The sequence below is a fragment of the Ranitomeya variabilis genome, chromosome 3 (genome assembly GCF_051348905.1).
Source record: "Ranitomeya variabilis isolate aRanVar5 chromosome 3, aRanVar5.hap1, whole genome shotgun sequence".
NCBI lineage: Eukaryota > Metazoa > Chordata > Amphibia > Anura > Dendrobatidae > Ranitomeya > Ranitomeya variabilis.
In genome coordinates this window covers 744493033-744512077 of record NC_135234.1, presented here as the reverse complement: position 1 = coordinate 744512077, position 19045 = coordinate 744493033, and the positions used below count along the sequence as shown (strand labels likewise).

Here is a 19045-nt window from a genome sequence, read left to right as displayed (position 1 = left end):
GGGTAGAAAGGCAAAATGAGCAATTGTAATTACACAGTGCTATATAATATAACGACTGCAAAATATGAAGAGGATAAAAACTTTGACGGGAGGAGGAGGGCTTCTTTATTAGTAATGGTCTTTTTAGATCTGCCAAAGGGATTGTTTAGCCCCCCTTAGGCTCGCGAGTGATTGCAAGCCATGCACCTACTATCGTTACGCTTCTGAATACGAGCAGTCAGACCCTCAGTGATCAGCAAGCTATCCTCTGTCCAACGAATGAGAAAAGGTTGTGTCTCCCTGATTTATAGATCTGCCGTGTGTCTGAGCCTTGACCCACTTGATTTACCCAAACTGTAAAATCCCAGATCAAACAGAGTTGTGCCGAAAATACTTAACTCTGCTATACCGGCAACTCAACCTCACTGCTCCATGGTATGGTGGTACAGCAATCTAGGGAGAGTATCTGTTACTGAGATGTGGATATTTAATGCCATATTCGGCTACTTTCACACTAGCGTCGTACGACGCACGTCGCAATGCGACGTACCGACGCAAACTGTGAAAGAAAAACACAAAGGGGGCAGCGGATGCAGTTTTACAACGCATTGTGATGTCCGGGGAGGCGGGGCGGAGTTCCAGCCGTGCATGCGCGGTTGGAAATGGCGGACACGACGCACCAAAAAACGTTACATGTAACTTTTTTTGGTCCGACGCAACACTCGCTAATGCAAGTCTATGGAGAAAGTGTGAAAGTGGAAAGTAACATTTCTCCTCCAGCACAATACCAAGAAATCCCACATTATTCATCATCACTGTATAACAACAGCCTCTGCTCCCACTACACCAGGCAGCAGGGCTGGAGGCTGTGTGTGCTGCTCCCTCCTCCCAATACTTTCCAGTATGTCATCCTCCAATAGGAAAAGCTGGAATAGACTCCAATGAGGGGCAGGATAACAGTGGGCTGCATGTAACAGGCCCCCTGGTGGGCTGCGGCACCAATGATGATAGCACTGTCAGCTGTCTGTGTGGCCATCTAATGTAACAGATGCAGCTCTGTGCTGAGGCTCTGCCTGCCCTGACACCGCCAGTCCTGACATCGCCTGCCCACCATCCACACAGGTACAGTCAGGATTAACCTCACGGTTTTGTCTGTATATGTGATATATGTATATATGTGTTTGTACTGTATATACTGTATATGTGTATTTCTGTATGTGCAGTATGATGTGCACATATGTAAATATACTGTGTACCGTAAATATATATGAATGTGGGTGTCCTGACAGTATGTGTATACAGTGTTTTTACAGTTTGCATGTGTAAATACAGAATGTGTATATATGTGTGCATGTGTATTTATAGTGTGTGTATAGCTGTGTGCATGTATATTTACAGTATGTGTGCATGTGTATTTATAGTTTGTGTATATATGTGTGCATGTGCATTTACAGTGTGTATATATATATATGTGTGCATGTGTATTTACAGTGTGTATATATCTGTGCATGTGCATTTACAGTGTGTATATATATATATGTGCATGTGTATAAACAGTACTGCTGAACCAGGTATCCTGTTACAGCTGCACGTCCTTTCAGGAGTACTGTAAGCTGCCATTAAACCCCCCATCTTACACAGTGTGTGTTTACAGTATGTGTATATTTATATGTATGTGTGTGTATTTACTATATATGTATTTTATATTATATTTGTGTGTCCAAAATTGAAGAAAAGTAGCACTCAACATGTATGCGATTCAAGAATCCTTTATTTCCAGTACACTGGACGGCCGTCGTTCTGTTGCTTTGCATTGCCAAAAAGCTCTATTTTTATTTCATCTGTCCACAGAACATTTTCCCGGGAGGATTGTGGTTTGTCAAGGTACTCTTTGGCAAAGATCAGTCCTTCCTTTTTATGTTTTTTCTTCAGCAATGGTTTCTTCCTTGGCCTTCACCCATAAAGCTCTGCTTGGTTTAGTGTGCGGAGTATGGTACTTGTTGAAACCATGACCCCAGACTGTTCCAGATTGGCCTTCAGGTCTTTGGATGTTTGACGTGGTGTTTTCTCCACTACTCACACCAACCTTCCAAGACATCGCTTGTCAATTTTCCTCTTTCTCCCAAGTCCAGAAAGGTTCTTGATCATTCCATTCTTGGCAAAATTCTTAATTACTTTGCGCACTGCTAAACTGGGATACCAAGGTCTTTGGAAATGGCCTTAGAGCCTTTTGAAGTCTTGGGTTTGCTAATAATAGCAGCTCTGATGTTCTCAGACAGCTCCCTTGTCTTCACCATTGTAACAAAAAAACATGGTCTACCATGTGGCTTTTCATCCCTTCACGACATGCGCCGTACTAGTCCTGCTCTGTGGGAGGTGTGTTTGCACAAAGAGCAGTACTAGTACACAAACGCGCTGCTTCACGCTGAGCTCCGCGGTGATCGCATGCGGGTGTCAGCTGTATGTGATAGCTGACACCCCGCAGCAATGCTAGCACCGATCGTGGGCATTTAACCCCTCTGATGTCGCTGTCAGTAGTGAAAGCGGCATAGAAAAGCATCGCATAGGGAGGGGGCTCCCTACACGATTCCATCAGGACATCGCGATCACATCAAGTTGTCCTGATGGTCTCCATGGAGACCCCCTGCACCAAGATGGTTGCGGGGTCCTTCCGGGTCCTGCAGGGAGGTGGATTGGGAGCGCCTGCTGAGAACATATGTCGGCATGCCTCCTTCCCTGCCTGTCAGATCCTGATGTGATTCTCTTCTGTGCCATACTGGGACAATGTAATAAAGTTTAAAAAAATATAATGTGTAAAAATATTTATTTAACCCCCTTGAGACCTAGCCAATTTTCACCTTAATGACCAGGCCAATTTTTACAATTCTGACCACTGTCACTTTATGAGGTAACAACTCTGGAACGCTTCAATGGATCCCGGTGATTCTGAGTTGTTTTCTTGTGACATATTGTACTTTATGATAGCGTTACAATTTCTTTGATATGACTTGCGCTATGTCGCATTTCAAGAACCCCTGATGTGCCTAAATAGTGGAAACCCCCCACAGGTGACACCATATTGGAAACTAGACCCCTTTGAGAACTTATCTAGATGTGTATTGAGCACCTTCAACCCACAGGTGCTACACAGAAGTTTATAGCGTTAAACCTTGAAAATAAAAAAAAAAAATCACATTTTTCCCACAACAATCTTTTCTAGCTACAAATTTTGTATTTTCACAAGGGGAAAATGGACCTCAAAGTTTGTTGTGCAATTTCTCCTGAGTTCACCGATACCCCATATGTGGTCTAAGACTTTTTTTGAGGCACAGTGCAAAGCTCAGAAGGGAAGTAGCGCCATATTACAGTGCAGATTTTGCTGCCCTTGTTTGAGGGGGCCATGTTACATTGAGGTGCCACAACAGCAGAACCCCCTATAAGTTTTACATTTTCACACTGGGAAATGGGTAAAAGCAGCACTAGAATTTGTCCCACAATTTCTGCTGAATGTAGAAATACCCCTAATGTGGCTGTACAGTACTACTTTGCCATACGGAGTGACTCGGGAAGGACGGAGAACTATTTGCCTCCTGGAACACAGATTTTCCTAGACTAGTTTGTGGATTCCATATAAAGAGCCCCTAAGTGCTAGAAAAGCAGAATCCCTACTCTAGTGACCCATTTTTGTCTTGAGTGTCCTGCCTTCTCTGCCAGACATCTTGAGCAGGCGCCATTATTCCTTGGGGCAGTGCATGCACAGTCATGACATTCGAGAGCCGGACTACGGATCTGCGCTTGCGCCAATGCTGAACGATTGGCTCAACAGATGAATCCCCACAATCAATCTTTTATCATCTATCCACTGAATAGGGGATAAATTGTTTTCACCGGACAACTTATTTAAAGGCGTTATAAAATAAATAATAGTAAGGGCAGATTTTAGATTTTTGAAATTCTGCAAAAAAAGAAAAACCCACACAATGCAGTTCTAGTACATGTAGATTTTCGTAGAACTTAACTTTTTGCAATGCTAAGTTTACAATGTACATGCAACAGATGAGAATTTGCTGCAAAATTTGTAGATGAAAATTCTGCTACATCCAAATTTGTTGTTACAGATCCTCCTCCACCTGACATAACCATTCGATTAATTTTATTATACACCAACATTTGACTTATGTTTTCGTTCCTACCCTAAGCTTTCCCATATTTCCGGGCTCAATATGGACCTACTTGGGAGAGTAGTGTGCAATGGATCTTTATCTGCTGAAAAGAAATCGGTCTGCTTGGTGGCGGAAAGTCACGGGCAGCAAATATTAACCGTGCTGCAGAGCTTCCGAGAACAAAACATATTCTTTGATTTCAACATAACGATGAAAGATGAATCCATTCCGTGCCACCGTTGTGTCCTGGCAGCCAGCAGTGACTTCTTCAGGTAAGATCCCATTGGTATATTTGTCCAGGAAGATTTTTTCCACAGAAAAATAAATATATACATAGCTAAATCACCTTTACATAGTATTATCCCTGGTGCCCTGGTCTGGTCGTAGCTGCTAAATCATGGACCCTTCATCTTTGGCTAAAAAAAACCCTATAAAATATATGTTTATTAGTTATAAATTTGTGTGAAAAAGTGTCTAGCTTTTGAGAACCTTTTAGTGTACTTCAGTTTTTGTCAGGCAGGTCCTATTTAAGTAATTTCTTGATTGAGAACAGGTGTGGCAGTAATCAGGCCTGCGTGTGGCTAAGTAAATTGAACTCAGCTTTCCAAAGATGTGATGTCACTTTTTCACTCAAGGACCTGTAGGTTTGGATTTTTTTCCCTTAATAAGCAAATTGTCTCTTCAGAGAGGAAGAGGACTAGAACTCTAGTGCCACCTATTGGAGGTAGCAATCCTAACAGTCAATGTCGACCCTTTAACGAGCCTTGTCACATGACTTAGGATAATAGCCCAACCAGAATCTCAATTTGCAGACACTGTGTTTCGGGGTACTGCCCCTCGTCAGTGCAAAGTGGAGATCTGGTTTGGCTGATTGAGAGGCGTCTGACCGGGATCCAAGAAGTATCGTTTCTCCTTGCGGAGAGTGACATGATGTCTCTGAAGAGACAATTTGCATATTTCCCAGAGGAGCATTGCGGCTTTAAGTCTCCTCACCTCGACTGTCATACCTTCTTGTTCTGGCTTTATTGTTTCTATATAACTAAATACAGAATTTCGATGTCTCCCTGATGAGGGCATTTTCTAACATGAGACAAAGTCAACAATATGAAGACTTCATTGTTATATCGGCTTAAAAGATGGACCCTACAGAAACTAGGTCATACGGAGTCCAAAGTTTTATTGAGGTAAAACATTTGTAGGGAAACATTTTCCCTCACAAAAAGAATCAACTCTGATTCCCTGATGTCCTGTCTGCATCCTCTCTTTTGCTTCCTCCCCTGCCCAGGAGCTGTGATATGATCAGACCATGTCCCTGTACGGTCAGACACAGCCATTACACAGTACACAGCAGGGGCACATTTATGAGATTATCTTGGCACAGGAACATTTTTAAAAAAAAACACATCTAATTGTGGAAATTATTATTATTCCAACCCCTTTAAATGCTGTTGTGACCAGTGTAAAATAAAAATAACAGATTCTTAGGTTCCACACCAGCGTAGTTCCATGTGAATCCTTAGTCGCTATTGAGCTGCTGCAATCTCACTTCCTTTGGATGAATCTCAGATTTCCTAAGGAATAGGAGAGCTGTAGCCCATTTTTCGGCCGCTGATTGGCTGCAGAATCATGCGGGATAACAATGTCACAAGATGGCAGAGAGAACCGTAGCTGACATCTCTCAAATGGCGCTGGTAAATGAGGTAATTTTTATATTTTTATTTTACCCAGGGATATATTATGTTTAAGAACGATGTCACGAGGATTTCACGACAGAGTGGGGTCAGACAATCACAGCGCCTGGTGACATACACCTGCGGTAGTTAGAATGGCTTTACCATTCTATTAGCAGTTCTGGCTTTCTTTGCTCTGGTGCTGCAAGGGTTAAACTGCTTAGTTGGACTCCTGAAGTTCTCTGTGTTTGGTGATATGAGCTGTTCTGAGTTCCTTACTGCCAGCAGGTGTAAGAACCCTCCTCCTTGTTTCTGACCTTGCCAGTGATATTTACCACTACCTGGTTTGGAGCTGAAAGAGAGAGTTCAGTGTTTGGAGTAGGAAGTTCGAGAGTTTTTTAGGAGATTGGTTTACATGTTTATCCTTAACCTCTCCCATTTGGTTTCTTCCTTCCTATCTCTCCCCTGTGTTACTCTCTGTTGTTTTGTGAATGTATTTGTATGATTGTAGTTTTGTTTTATCCCTGTCTGTTAACCCTTGTCTGTCTGGTTAGTGTTTGCCTATACACTTCGGACTCACACCTCACACTACCTGACAAATCATATCACTTTCTGTATGTAATCAATAATGCTGTAGCTGTAGATTTTAAAATCCACAGTATTTATTATTAATTAATCCATAGTACATTCATTATTCCTAATGGATAATTTCCTAAGCATGTACTGTATATTGGGTATAAAACCCCCTATTCACATGCAATGCAGGAAGGCACATGAAGAAATCGTCCTATAAAGTGTTAGGTAGGAAAAGAGGACCCCAGTTTATTTAAAAGGGTTCTGCGGGAATAGAAAAAAAAATAATTAAAGGAAATATCATTATAAATAAATTCCTAAATACTTTTAATTAGTAAATCACAATCATTAGGTTTAGGGAGGTAATTACTTTAGAAATAAAATGGCGGCTGCCTTGTTTCACTGAGGGAAGCCTGTCTTGGAATGTTGAGACAGGAGCCTGTGAGCATATGCAGAAGAAGGTCCACCCTCCTCCATATCTAGGAATATTTGCTCCACTAATACTACTGGAGATAGCAGAGGTGCCGAGGTAAGAAGACACTGCTCACACTACTGTCCACCATGTCTATCTGATCTAATACTAAAGATGCCAGAGGTGCTGAGGTAAGATGCTGCTCACACTGCTGTGTCCACCCTGTCTATCTGATCTAATACTGGAGATACCAGAGGTGCTGAGGTATGAAGAGGCTGCTCACACTGCTGTCCACCCAATCTATCTGTCCTGATACTGGAGGTAACAGAGGTACTCGGGTAAGAAGAGGCTTCTCACACTGCTGTCCACCCTGTCTATCTGATCTAACACTGGAGATACCAGGGGTGCTGAGGTAAGAAGAGGCTGCGCACACTGCTGTCCACCCTGTCTATCTGATCTAATACTGGAGATACCAGGGGTGCTGAGGTAAGAAGAGGCTTCTCACACTGCTGTCCACCCTGTCTATCTGATCTAATACTGGAGATACCAGGGGTGCTGAGGTAAGAAGAGGCTGTGCACACTGCTGTCCACCCTGTCTATCTGATCTAATACTGGAGATACCTGGAGTGCTGAGGTAAGAAGAGGCTGCTCACACTGCTGTCCACCATGTCTATCTGATCTAATACTGGAGATACCAGGGGTGCTGAGGTAAGAAGAGGCTGCTCACACTGCTGTCCACCCTGTCTATCTGATCTAATACTGGAGATATCAGGGGTGCTGAGGTAAGAAGAGGCTTCTCACACTGCTGTCAACCCTGTCTATCTGATCTAATACTGGAGATACCAGGGGTGCTGAGGTAAGAAGAGGCTGCTCACACTGCTGTCCACCCTGTCTATCTGATCTAATACTGGAAAAACCAGATGCGTTGGGGTAAAAAGAGGCTTCTCACACTGCTGTCCACCCTGTCTATCTGATCTAATACTGGAGATACCAGGGGTGCTGAGGTAAGAAGAGGCTGCTTACACTACTGTTCACCATGTCTATCTGATCTAATACTAAAGATGCCAGAGGTGCTGGGATAAGTAGAGGCTTCTCACACTGCTGTCCACCCTGTCTATCTGATCTAATACTGGAGAGACCAGGGGTTCTAAGGTAAGAAGAGGCTGCTCACACTGCTGTCCACCCTGTCTATCTGATCTAATACTGGAGATACCAGAGGTGCTGGGGTAAGAAGAGATTGCTCACATTGCTGTCTATCTGATCTAATACTGGAGATACCAGGGTTGCCAAGGTAAGAAGAGGCTGCTCACACTGCTGTCCACCCTGTCTATCTAATCTAATACTGGAGATACCAGGTGTTCCGAGGTAAGAAGAAGCTGCTCACTCTTCTGTGTGTCCTGTCTTTCTGAATAACAATATAAGTATCTTCAGGTCACAGCAAAGAAGCTTCCTGCTGTACATTCTCACAGACTTCTGTCCTAATATTCTAGGACAGGTTTTAAATAGTGTTACAAGGGTCCAGAGGTGGATTTGCTAATTAAATTTATTTATGAATTTATTTAAAATAACATTTCTTTTAGTTATTTTTTTTTTCTATTTCCCGAGTACCCCTTTAAATCTTTTTACAATGTTTTGGTTGTGCCTGTCCTTTAAAGTGGAATTCTCAAGTTATCCAGTATTCTGTGGGGATCACTGGAGGTCCAACCATTGTCAAGAACCCTGGCTGAGTGAAGCGTAGGTCAATCATGTGCGCTGTTGCCCTATTAATTGTAACAGGAGTTCTGAAAACCAGATGAGCGCACTTTTCCGTCACTTCCAATAAGAATGAAAGGCACTTTAGTGAGCATGATCAACCACAGCTATATTCACACAGGGCTCTTTGGATTCCTTAGTCTTAGGTTCACTGGAGCCACAGCAGTCAGACCTCCAGCAATTAGAAAGTAATACCTTATCCTGTGGGGATCGGTGGGGCTCTGACCACTGTGAAAAGCTCCGGCTGAGTGAAGTGGAAGTCGATCATGCACGCTACCCCATTCATTGTAAGGGGAGTGCTGAAGACCAGATGATTGCGGCGCTCGCCAATCTCCAGGGCTCCGAATAAGTGAGCACGATCAGCCACCAATCCATTCACATAGGGCTCTTCAGAGTTCCGGCTCTTGAGATTGTTGGGTGCCACAACGGCCACACCTTCAACGATCAAAAAGTTATCCTTTATCAGGCAGATAGGCAATAAATTTCAGACTTTAGAATACCCCTGAAATGATGCTATCATTACTACAGTGTTCTTAAAGTTCCTGGTGTGAATGGATCAGTACCACAGTGACCACAGCGTAATTTACAGTCTTTAGGATTGGTGGTCACACATTCTCACTCCACTTCACTCACAAACGAAATTTTTGAAACTTATCGGGATTAGCGTAGCTCTCCCTCACTGACCATACATTATCTATCTTAAAAATGGGTGTTAAATTTGCTCCTTCAAGGAGCAAATTGGGATTTGGACAAGTTAAGGTTTCCTTGGTACACTGTGCACTTTTTAGGGTTCTTAAATACAACTTTTTTGCTTGGTACCATAATTTACATGACTAATTTAGTTCTATTTCCTTTCAGGGCTATGTTTGAAGTAAATATGAAAGAAAGAGATGGCGGAAACGTCATGATCAGCAACCTGTCTCCAAAAGCTATAAAAGCATTTCTGGATTACGCCTACACCGGCAAAGCCGAGATTACAGAAGGAAATGTGGATATGCTATTTCAGATGTCCTCCTTTCTCCAGGTGCCTTTACTATCGAAGGCGTGCAGTGATTTTTTAATTAAGACCATTGACATAAGTAACTGCCTGTCATTGCTGTCATTGTCAGATAGCTACGGTTCCACCCGTCTGTTCGAATGTGCCTTACACTTTGCTCTACGGCATTTCCCATTGCTAACACAATCTACGGACTTCTTGGAGTTGAATATTGGGGTGCTAGAAAAATGCCTGGAGGATGATGACCTGAATGTTCCGGAAGAAGAATTTGTGCTTATGGCTGTTTTAACTTGGACGAAGCATAGTTTGGAAGAGAGAGCACGTTTTTTCCCCCAGTTGATAAGTAAGGTTAGACTACATCAGCTCTCACAATCTTTTCTTCAAAATCTACTGGATTCTGAGGAGCCATTATTAGCAAGCACGGACTGTTCATCAAAGGTCAGAAATGCCATACGATGCATTGAACATTTTGGGGGGTTATATCCGGATGCCCGAATTTCGACTACGGAAAAATATATCTTTGTCCATAAAACAGCAGAAGATGGAGAAACTCAGCACACATTTTGCTATAATATCAAAACCGATAAATGGTTGGAGCTTCCTCAGATCCATATCATTGACCTTCCTGGTTCTAGCTTGTCTAGTTTTGGAGAAAAGCTCTTTATCACAGGAGGATGTATTGGAAGCTGCTGTCGTGCCGTGCGGCTTCATATTGCCGAACCCCACCATGAAGCTACTGACCGAACCTGGTGCTATTGTCCTTCAAGCAATAACTCATTTTTAGTACCAGCCATGAAAAAGCCAAGAACCATGCACACATCTGTCATAGCCCTCAACCAGTTGTTTGTTATTGGTGGGAAAACAAAAGGAGCACAAGACATACGTAGTCTACTAGATGTCGAAGCTTATAATCCTTTAACTAAGGAATGGAAGTCAGTTGGTCCATTGCCAAGAGGGATATACTATCCTGAGGCAAGCGCGTGCAAGTCCTTCATTTACGTACTGGGATCCGAAGTTGAGATCACAGATGCTTTTAACCCTTCGCTAGATTGTTTTTTCAAGTATAATGCACACACTGATCAATGGTGTGAACTTGTGGCAGAGTTTGGACAATTTTTTCATGCCACTTTAATCAAAGCCGTTCCCGTCAACAGCGCCTTGTACATCTGTGACCTTTCAACATATAAAGTTTACAGTTTCTGCCCTGAGACTTGCGTTTGGAAGGGTGAAGGGTCCTTTGAGTGTGCTGGCTTTAATGCCGGGGCAGTAGGTATCGAAGATAAAATTTATATCCTGGGTGGCGATTATGCCCCTGATGAAATCACCGATGAAGTTCAAGTCTACCACAGCAACCGATCGGAGTGGGAGGAAGTGTCCCCAATGCCCAGGGCTTTAACAGAATTTTACTGTGAAGTCATTCAGTTTAATAAGTGCAGGGATCCTTGGGGTGATAGCCATTTGTAAGCTGGTTCATTCCTGGACATTACAGAGACTGTGTAATCAGAAAACAACCTATTTTTTTTTATAGAGAACATGTCTGGTAAATTCATGCTTTCTGAATTACAGAAAGCATGGATCAGAAAGAGGCTACATCATTACAAATATTTCAGAAATCTTGCATTTTTTACACTTGTCAGTAAGCCTAACACTAGACACATACTTCTTGTTCTGTAAAGGTCACTTTTCAGCAGACACATAAACATAGGCATTATCTCCTAGGCTCCTGTCTACTCCCATGCACCACGCCATGGTATCAGGGGGTTACCACGACAGTGTGGAGCCAGAAGACCGCAGCCTCTGATTGCTCCTACTCCGGCGCTGAGAAGAAGCACTTCTCCTTTAAATGTGTTTATTTCTTCTGGAAGAATAGGGGTTAATTGACCATGTTGGAAATCACTGTGTGCACAGCTGAGCTCGGTTATCCACTCATTTTCCCTTTATAATCTGGGCTCTGTTACTAATCCTTGTCAGAGCTAGCCTTTGCTGCATGGCTATCGGTGGAAGAGGAGCACATATGAGGAGAATTGAAGGAGTTATAAGTGACTGTTGCTTGATTTGTATGTGTTGCAATTCCCTATCATTCTCTGTTTTTGTTTATTCCCTTACCTTCACACCTTGGTGCATTCCTCTGTTACATGTGAGTGAGTATTTTGTATGGCTGGAGTTTTCTGTTAAATATAGTCCATGTTGCCCTGTTTGTCAGGTTGGTGTACTGCGGTGCACAGTAGCACCCCCTCTTCCCTGGGTGGGGGAAGAGAACAGACAGAAGGCTTACTTAGGAGATAAGGGAAGGGTGGAGGCCCCGGCATCTTTGCCATCTGAAGTATCCCGGGGAGCAGGATGCTCCCTAGTGTTAGGGACAGGGAAGGAGCCCCTGGTCCCGGGTCACCCAACAGCTGTGTCGTGACACATGGTCCGTGCAGTCTTGGTGCAACTCCCAGGTGTTCTCCACCAAGGGATTCCTCTATTGGTTACAAAAGGCAAAAAGTACGAGCAATGTTTTGACCACATAGGGCCGCTTTAAGCGAAATATATATATATATATATATATATATATATATATATATATATATATAAAGCAGGCGACAGTCCAAAAAGTTGTAAGTGAGAAAGTAGACTTTTTTAGCCCATATGGTGTGTGATAAGAAGCATGACTCACCCAATTGTAATCATTATATCTAACATATACTGTACATAGAACTCCAAAATCGGTGTCCAGAGGAATGCAACAACGCATGTCCGGGCGCGTCATAATCAGCCAATTGAAGCGCTTTTAGGAGTTTCAGGAAGACTTTGCACATGTGCAATGAGCGTAACTTATGCACAAACACTATCTTGGGTATGGGAAAACATTCCCAATTGTGGTCCGGCAATTTCACAGGCATATTGTAAGTACAGAGAATGCCGAGAGCCATCTCCGCAAAGGGAATTATCCCCATTTAATTAATGGCCATAAGGGCAAGAACATAACACACTGGTATAAGAAAGAATGGTTGTCAAGTATGCACAACTTTACACACCCATGGTCCTGGAAACATCACCCTCTCAGGGAGACGATTACAGAAGCTAAAGGTGTCAGATGGAAGTCAAGTCCCAGGCAGGGCAAGGCCTTCATCAACACTACAAGGAGGGACGTGGTGCAGTGACAGGAGCAATCTCTTGCATTACCACCCTAAATAGTATGTATGCACATTGGCTCTACAGCTAATTCATCAAAAGAACTTATAGATTAATAGTTGGCTAGGAGATTATTACAAAAAATGCATTAATAAAAAATACAAAACAATTAAACAATAAAAAAGATTAAACCACCCGAACGTGGATAGATGAGTCTACCTCTTCTCATATATTGTGTGTCATTTTTACACTAGCCACTATGCCCTAATTCTAGACTCTCGCACTTCCTACTCTTTTTAGCCGCTACATGGGCATGCAGTGGATATAAAAATCATTTCATAACTTTTTTCCACCTTTTAATGTCACCCATAATCAGCACAAGTCCAATGACAAAGAAACTGAAATCATGGTTGTGCAATTGTGAGCACCCTCTTATAATTGGGGATGTTGTTGCATTCAGAATTAACCCATCAGATTTACACTTATGTTACATAGTAGTCAGTACAAGGCCGCCATCATTTATAGAGACTCTGATTAACCCCATATAAAACTCAGCTGTTCTAGGAGGATTTTCCTGACATTGTCTTAGTTGCATTTACAGCAAAAGTCAGGGTCCGTAATCAGCTTACAACACAGCAAAGGGATCTCATTGTTGAACGTTATCAGTGATGAGTAGGGCACAAAAAAAAAATCCAAGACCTTAAATATGCCATGGATCACGGTGATAACGTCAAGAAGAAATGGCTTAAAATTGGCACAAAAGTGATAATACTTAGAACTGGATGTCCTTCAAAAAATGATGTAACTGGAGGAATTTCTGATAAGTACTGGCTGTGTACTGCATGTGATAACAATCTCCTGTATTCGTCATGCGTGTGGCCTGTGGTGTATAAAAATTAAAAATGGCTATTGTATAGTTTTTGTACCTCGCCTGTGCCCTCCATTGGAGTTAATAGAACTGATGAATTTTTGATTGAAGCAGCATCCAAGGCACTGAAAAATGGGACCAAAGTCACACCGAAACAGCACACGAGGCGAGGATTCATGTAGACCCTTCCGGAGGAGATTGTCCTCAAAAAACATCACCATCCCTCCAAGCCAAGTGCAAATGCACATACGTACGTCTGATAGACTTTTTACATATATATATTGGCATATTAATGACTTTAGAGTTTCGATGTTTCCCAACGGTTCATGGCATCTCTCTAGAATTTCGGAACATCGCTTTATCATATATATGATAAAGAATTTAAAGAATTGATACTATAAAAAGGCAGAAATATACATTAAAAAAATAAGAACTGGTCTGCTAATTGTTTGGTGCTAGTGTGACATTCATTTTTTAGCATATATTATATCTGTGATTCACAGGTACCCAACACCACTAATGTCTGGGACTGAAGATAACTCTCAACCAAGCTGTTTACAGGAAACCTGTCACCAAGTTTGTGCCATCTAATCTGAGAGAAGCATGATGTTGGGACAGAGACCCTGATTCCAGCGATGTGTCACTTACTGGGCTGTTTGCTGTAGTTTTGATAATATCACTGTTTTATTAGCAGGAGATTATCACTACAGGACTAGTAAACCTACTGCCATGTAGTCCTCATTATTCCTGAGCGCTGTATAACCCCGCCCACACCACTGATTGGCTGTTTTCTGCTTATGCACAATGGTGTGGGTGGGGTTATAGAAAGCTCAGCATTCAGAGAACTGCTAGATCTGCAGCAGATAAAACAGTGATTTTATCAAAACTACAGCAGGCAGCCCAGTACATTACTCATCGCTGGAATCAGGGTCTCTGTCTCTACATTATGCTGCGCTAAGATTAGATAGCAAAAACCTGGCAACAGATTCCCTTTAAAGCCTCATACAAACGTCTGTGATTCATGCACACTTTCACATTGTAATCTATGGGTATGCTCATGTCAGGTTTTTCTTCGAATCATTTGCCCATAACAACAAAAAATGGAGAGGCGTCTTTTTTTTTAATCTAATTTGTGGATGAAATTTGCCCATTCAATGAATGATTGAAAAGCAGTGGATATCACTCGGATAAATTTTTCATTATAGGAGAATATTGGAAAATGAATTTTTATTACTTTTTGCATATAAGATAAACAAATGCCATACTAATGATAAGAATGGAAATTTGGATCCAGCAGAGTCATGAAAAACAAAAAACAGTACGCACATCTGAGTGAAGTTTGACTCTTGGGATGGCATTTATATATTGTAGACCTAGGGCATACCAAGAGTCGCCATAAAGGAGCAGTCAGATGGCCGCAATGCTTGGACTGGCCGGTGGCTCTCCGTACCCAAGCAGGACATCTCGGGATGGGACAACCAAGAGCCCCTGGGAGAGCCTGCCAAGATGGCTGCCTGCCAGAGTTACCAACTTGACTTTTTATTTTTTCTGGACTGCTTATCAAAAACTCACAAATGGACAATATTTAGAAAACCTTAATAAATCATGATGATTATCAGAGATGCGTGTCTACAGCCCAGAATTCTGATATGAAGACATCAGCTGCATTCACTGTGCACTATAAATGATGAGAATTACGGCCAAAATAATCTGTACAAGTTAAAAAAAAAAATCATGGACGACTTCTTATGAACAGGGTCAAAAAAGTACTGGCCTGTAATTTCTTGATGGTTGCCGATCCTGCTGCCGGCCGAATGACCGGCAGACATCCATCTCCTGTGTATGGGGGGCGTAAGTCTTGCTCATCCTCAGCAGTGTGTGAGGGTATGTTCCCACGGTCAGGAACCGACAGCACTTTGGACGCAGCACATGTCCGCTCCGTCCAAAGCGCTGCCGGCTTTTGAACGCCGGTGATTCCGCATGTGGTGACATTTATCTTGCGGAGATGGAGCGTCTCCGAAAGATAAATTGACATGCTGCAGTCTGGAAAGACGCACCACATGTGCGTCTCCGCAGGGAAGTCGGAGGCGTCCGTGCACGCATAGTGGAGATGGTATTTTTTTCAAATTCCATCTACTGTGCTGTAACATCTGGACGCAGCGTTTACTGACCGTGGGAACATACCCTGAGGTGTTTTTTTTGCATTATTTATTTTAATTTTTTCCTCAATTTAGGAAAAAATACAGCAAAGTTGCTGCAAATTAACATGATTTTTACAAAACTACGTTGTTTCTGACATGGTTCTAGGAATGTTGCAGCAAAACCAAATTTTTGCCCCATTTATGCTGAATTTGTGACACCATACAGGACATTTGGCGACTCCATAGTCCGGCACCACAGAGGAAGAAGAGTAACACCTTGGTGAAGGTAAGGAGGGGGACGTCTGATCGGAGACGGGACAAGGCCGGTCTGGATGTTCTATGGAAAGCAGTGTGTATGGATACGGACAAAAGTCTACGTGAAAGAAAGATGGGGAGCACGCTGTGCAAGAAAAAGGGACAGAGGTCTTGTGGCTGGATCTGGGGGTCAGAATTTACTTAGGGGGGGTCTAGTCTGAACAGGGCCGGCGTCAGCACCTGGCGCACCCAGGCAAGTGCCGGGGCCCTAGCGAGACAGGGGGCCTATTTTCACAAGTGTGACCAACTTCTTACTATTGATGCTGCCTATGCAGCATCAATAGTAAAAATATACTGTATATTGTTAAAAAAATAAAAAATCGTGATATTCTCACCTTCTGGCGGCCTCCGCAGCCTTCCCGATCCTCGTGATGCTTCCAGCAGCTCCCATTCCCTGTAATGCCTTGCGAAATGACTCCAGATGATGTAGGATCACGTGAGACCGCTATGTCATCACAGGTCATTGTCGCAAAGCATCACTGGGAACGGGAGCTGGCGGGAGCATCGCTAAGGCCTGAGTTGGATCCGGGGGCCGCCAGAAGGTGAATATATAACTATTTTTTATTTTAATTTTTTTTAACAGGGATATGGTGCCCACACTGCTATATACTACGTGGCTGTGTTATATACTACGTGGCTGTGCTATAAACTAGGTGGGCTGTGCTTTATACTATGTGACTGTGCTATATACTTCGTGGCTTTGCTATATACTACGTGGCTGTGCTATATACTACATGGCTGTACTATATACTACGTGGCTGTGCTATATTCTACCCATTTTGCACTTTTACAAATGTTCTACATTAATACTTTCTAATGTTTACTTTAAAAAGTTTTCCATTAAAAAATTGTCATATTCAATGTATGCAGTTTGTTCTTTGCAGCAAGTTCAGATAACAATAAAATGCCTACTGGTAACTGAGGAAGAGGGAGTAGGTCACAAAAATTTGCATATAAGGGGTTGACTTATAAAGCCCCACTGCTGTATGGTATTGTAGAGTATACAATAGCTATCACTCATGTAAGAAGTGAAATCTGGCGTTGTACTATACCTCTATTTCTCTGCTGTATCTGAGCATCATGAATCGTGGTATGTGTTAGAGGGGGGGCCACTGAGACTCTTTCGCCCGGGGCCCTCAAAAACCTGGAGCCGGCCCTGAATCTGAAGTTAGAATTAATTTTGGGGTCTGATCTAATTTTGGAGTACGGTGTCTTATTAATTTTTGCGCTTTTATCTGGGCCTCATTTAAGGTTATCGTTATAGGGAATATGACTTTATTAAGCTGCTGTTGTCACATCTTTGGACGCCATAATACAGTAGCTGGTGGATAGTTTTTGGGGGAATTGAGTAAGAGACACAAAAGGCTGTCGGCAGAACTATGCTTTTGGCCAATCGTTCAGCTGACAGCCATCTCTCCCATACACCGTTGCGTTCCTTTGTCCGAGCGCTCCTTTGTTCTCTATGAGAGAGCCACCAGCTGACATGGCAGCCAGAGACTGTTCTCAGGGGGAAGAATACAATTTGGCAGTCCGAATTTGACAAGTGCGATCCAGATCTCTCCCGACCGTCAAAATGGCGAGTGCCCCTATTCACATAACGGATTTTTCCATGTAAATTTGTCACAAAACCTGAAGGACTTCCTACTGCCAGCAAAGTAAATGAGAATCCCGAAGTCTCGCGCACACGCTGCTTATTTTTGTCTGCCAGCAGGTCAATTCTTTCAGCGTTTTTGCCACAGATTTCACCCCATACTAATGAGCAGGGAAAAATTTGTACCAAAATGTAAATAAAACCCCATAAAAAAACGCATCTATTTTGCTAAGCGGTTTTCCTGTCATGAGATGCAGAAATTTCTGTTGCAAATACTTAGTGTGCACAAACCCTTATGTGTATGGTGGCCTTAAATCCTTAATTAGCCTAGATAGGTGGTGTGAAATTAAAGACCTGATGTCCACACTTAGGCCATGTGCACACGTCGAGTATATTGTGAGTTTTTTACCTCAGTATTTGTAAGTCAAAACCAGGAGTGGAACAATCAGAGGAAAAGTATAATAGAAACATGTTACCGTCACCACTTCTGTAATTATCACCCACTTCTGGTTTTGGCTTATTGATACTGAGGTAAAAAACTGACCAAATATTATTATTACTTATTATTATAGCGCTTTACGTGTGAGGAGGGGTATACATAATAAAAACAAATATAATAATCTTAATCAATACAAGTCACGACTGGTACAGGAGGAGAGAGGACCCTGCCCGCGAGGGCTCACAATCTACAAGGGATGAGTGAGGATACAGTAGGTAAGGATAGAGCTGGTTGTGCAGCGGTTTGGTCGATTGGTGGTTACTGCAGGTTGTGGGCTTGCCGGAAGAGGTGGGTCTTCAGGTTCTTTTGAAGGTTTCGATGGTAGGCGAGAGTCTGATATGTTGTGGTAGAGAGTTCCAGAGTAGGGGGGATGCGCAGGAGAAATCTTGTATGCGATTGTGGGAAGAGGAGATAAGAGGGGAGTAGAGAAGGAGATCTTGTGAGGATCGGAGGTTGCGTGTAGGTAAGTACCAGGAGACGAGGTCACAGATGTAAGGAGGAGACAGGTTGTGGATGGCTTTGTATGTCATGGCTAGGGTTTTGTAGTGGAGTCTCTGGGTAATGGGGAGCCAGTGAAGGGATTGACAGTGGGGAGAGGCCGGGGAATAGCGGGGGGACAGGTGGATTAGTCGGGCAGCAGAGTTTAGAATAGATTGGAGGGGTGCGAGCGTGTTCGAGGGGAGGCCACAGAGAAGGGGGTTGCAGTAGTCAAGGCGGGAGATGATAAGGGTATGGACTAGGGTTTTTGCAGATTCTTGGTTTAGGAATGTACGGATCCATGAAATATTTTTGAGCTGAAGGCGGCAGGGAGTGGAAAGGGCTTGGATATGTTGTTTGAAGGAAAGATCAGTGTCAAGGATTACCCCAAGTCAGGGAGCTTGTGGGACTGGGGCGAGTGGGCAGCCGTTTACTGTAATGGATAGGTTCGTTGGGGGGGCCAAGTGAGATGGGGGAAAGATGATGAATTC

At 43.0% G+C, this 19045-nt stretch overlaps 1 protein-coding gene across 1 annotated transcript; it reads left to right on the top strand.

Annotated features, from left to right (window-relative positions):
• Window positions 1-987: 987 nt before the first annotated feature.
• On the top strand, window positions 988-11259 carry KBTBD3 (kelch repeat and BTB domain containing 3). Its single transcript, XM_077298524.1, has 3 exons — window positions 988-1101; window positions 4179-4414; window positions 9408-11259. Exons 2-3 carry the CDS (start codon window positions 4203-4205, stop codon window positions 11008-11010), a joined length of 1815 nt encoding a protein of 604 aa, XP_077154639.1. The 5' UTR covers window positions 988-1101; window positions 4179-4202; the 3' UTR covers window positions 11011-11259.
• Window positions 11260-19045: the final 7786 nt, after the last annotated feature.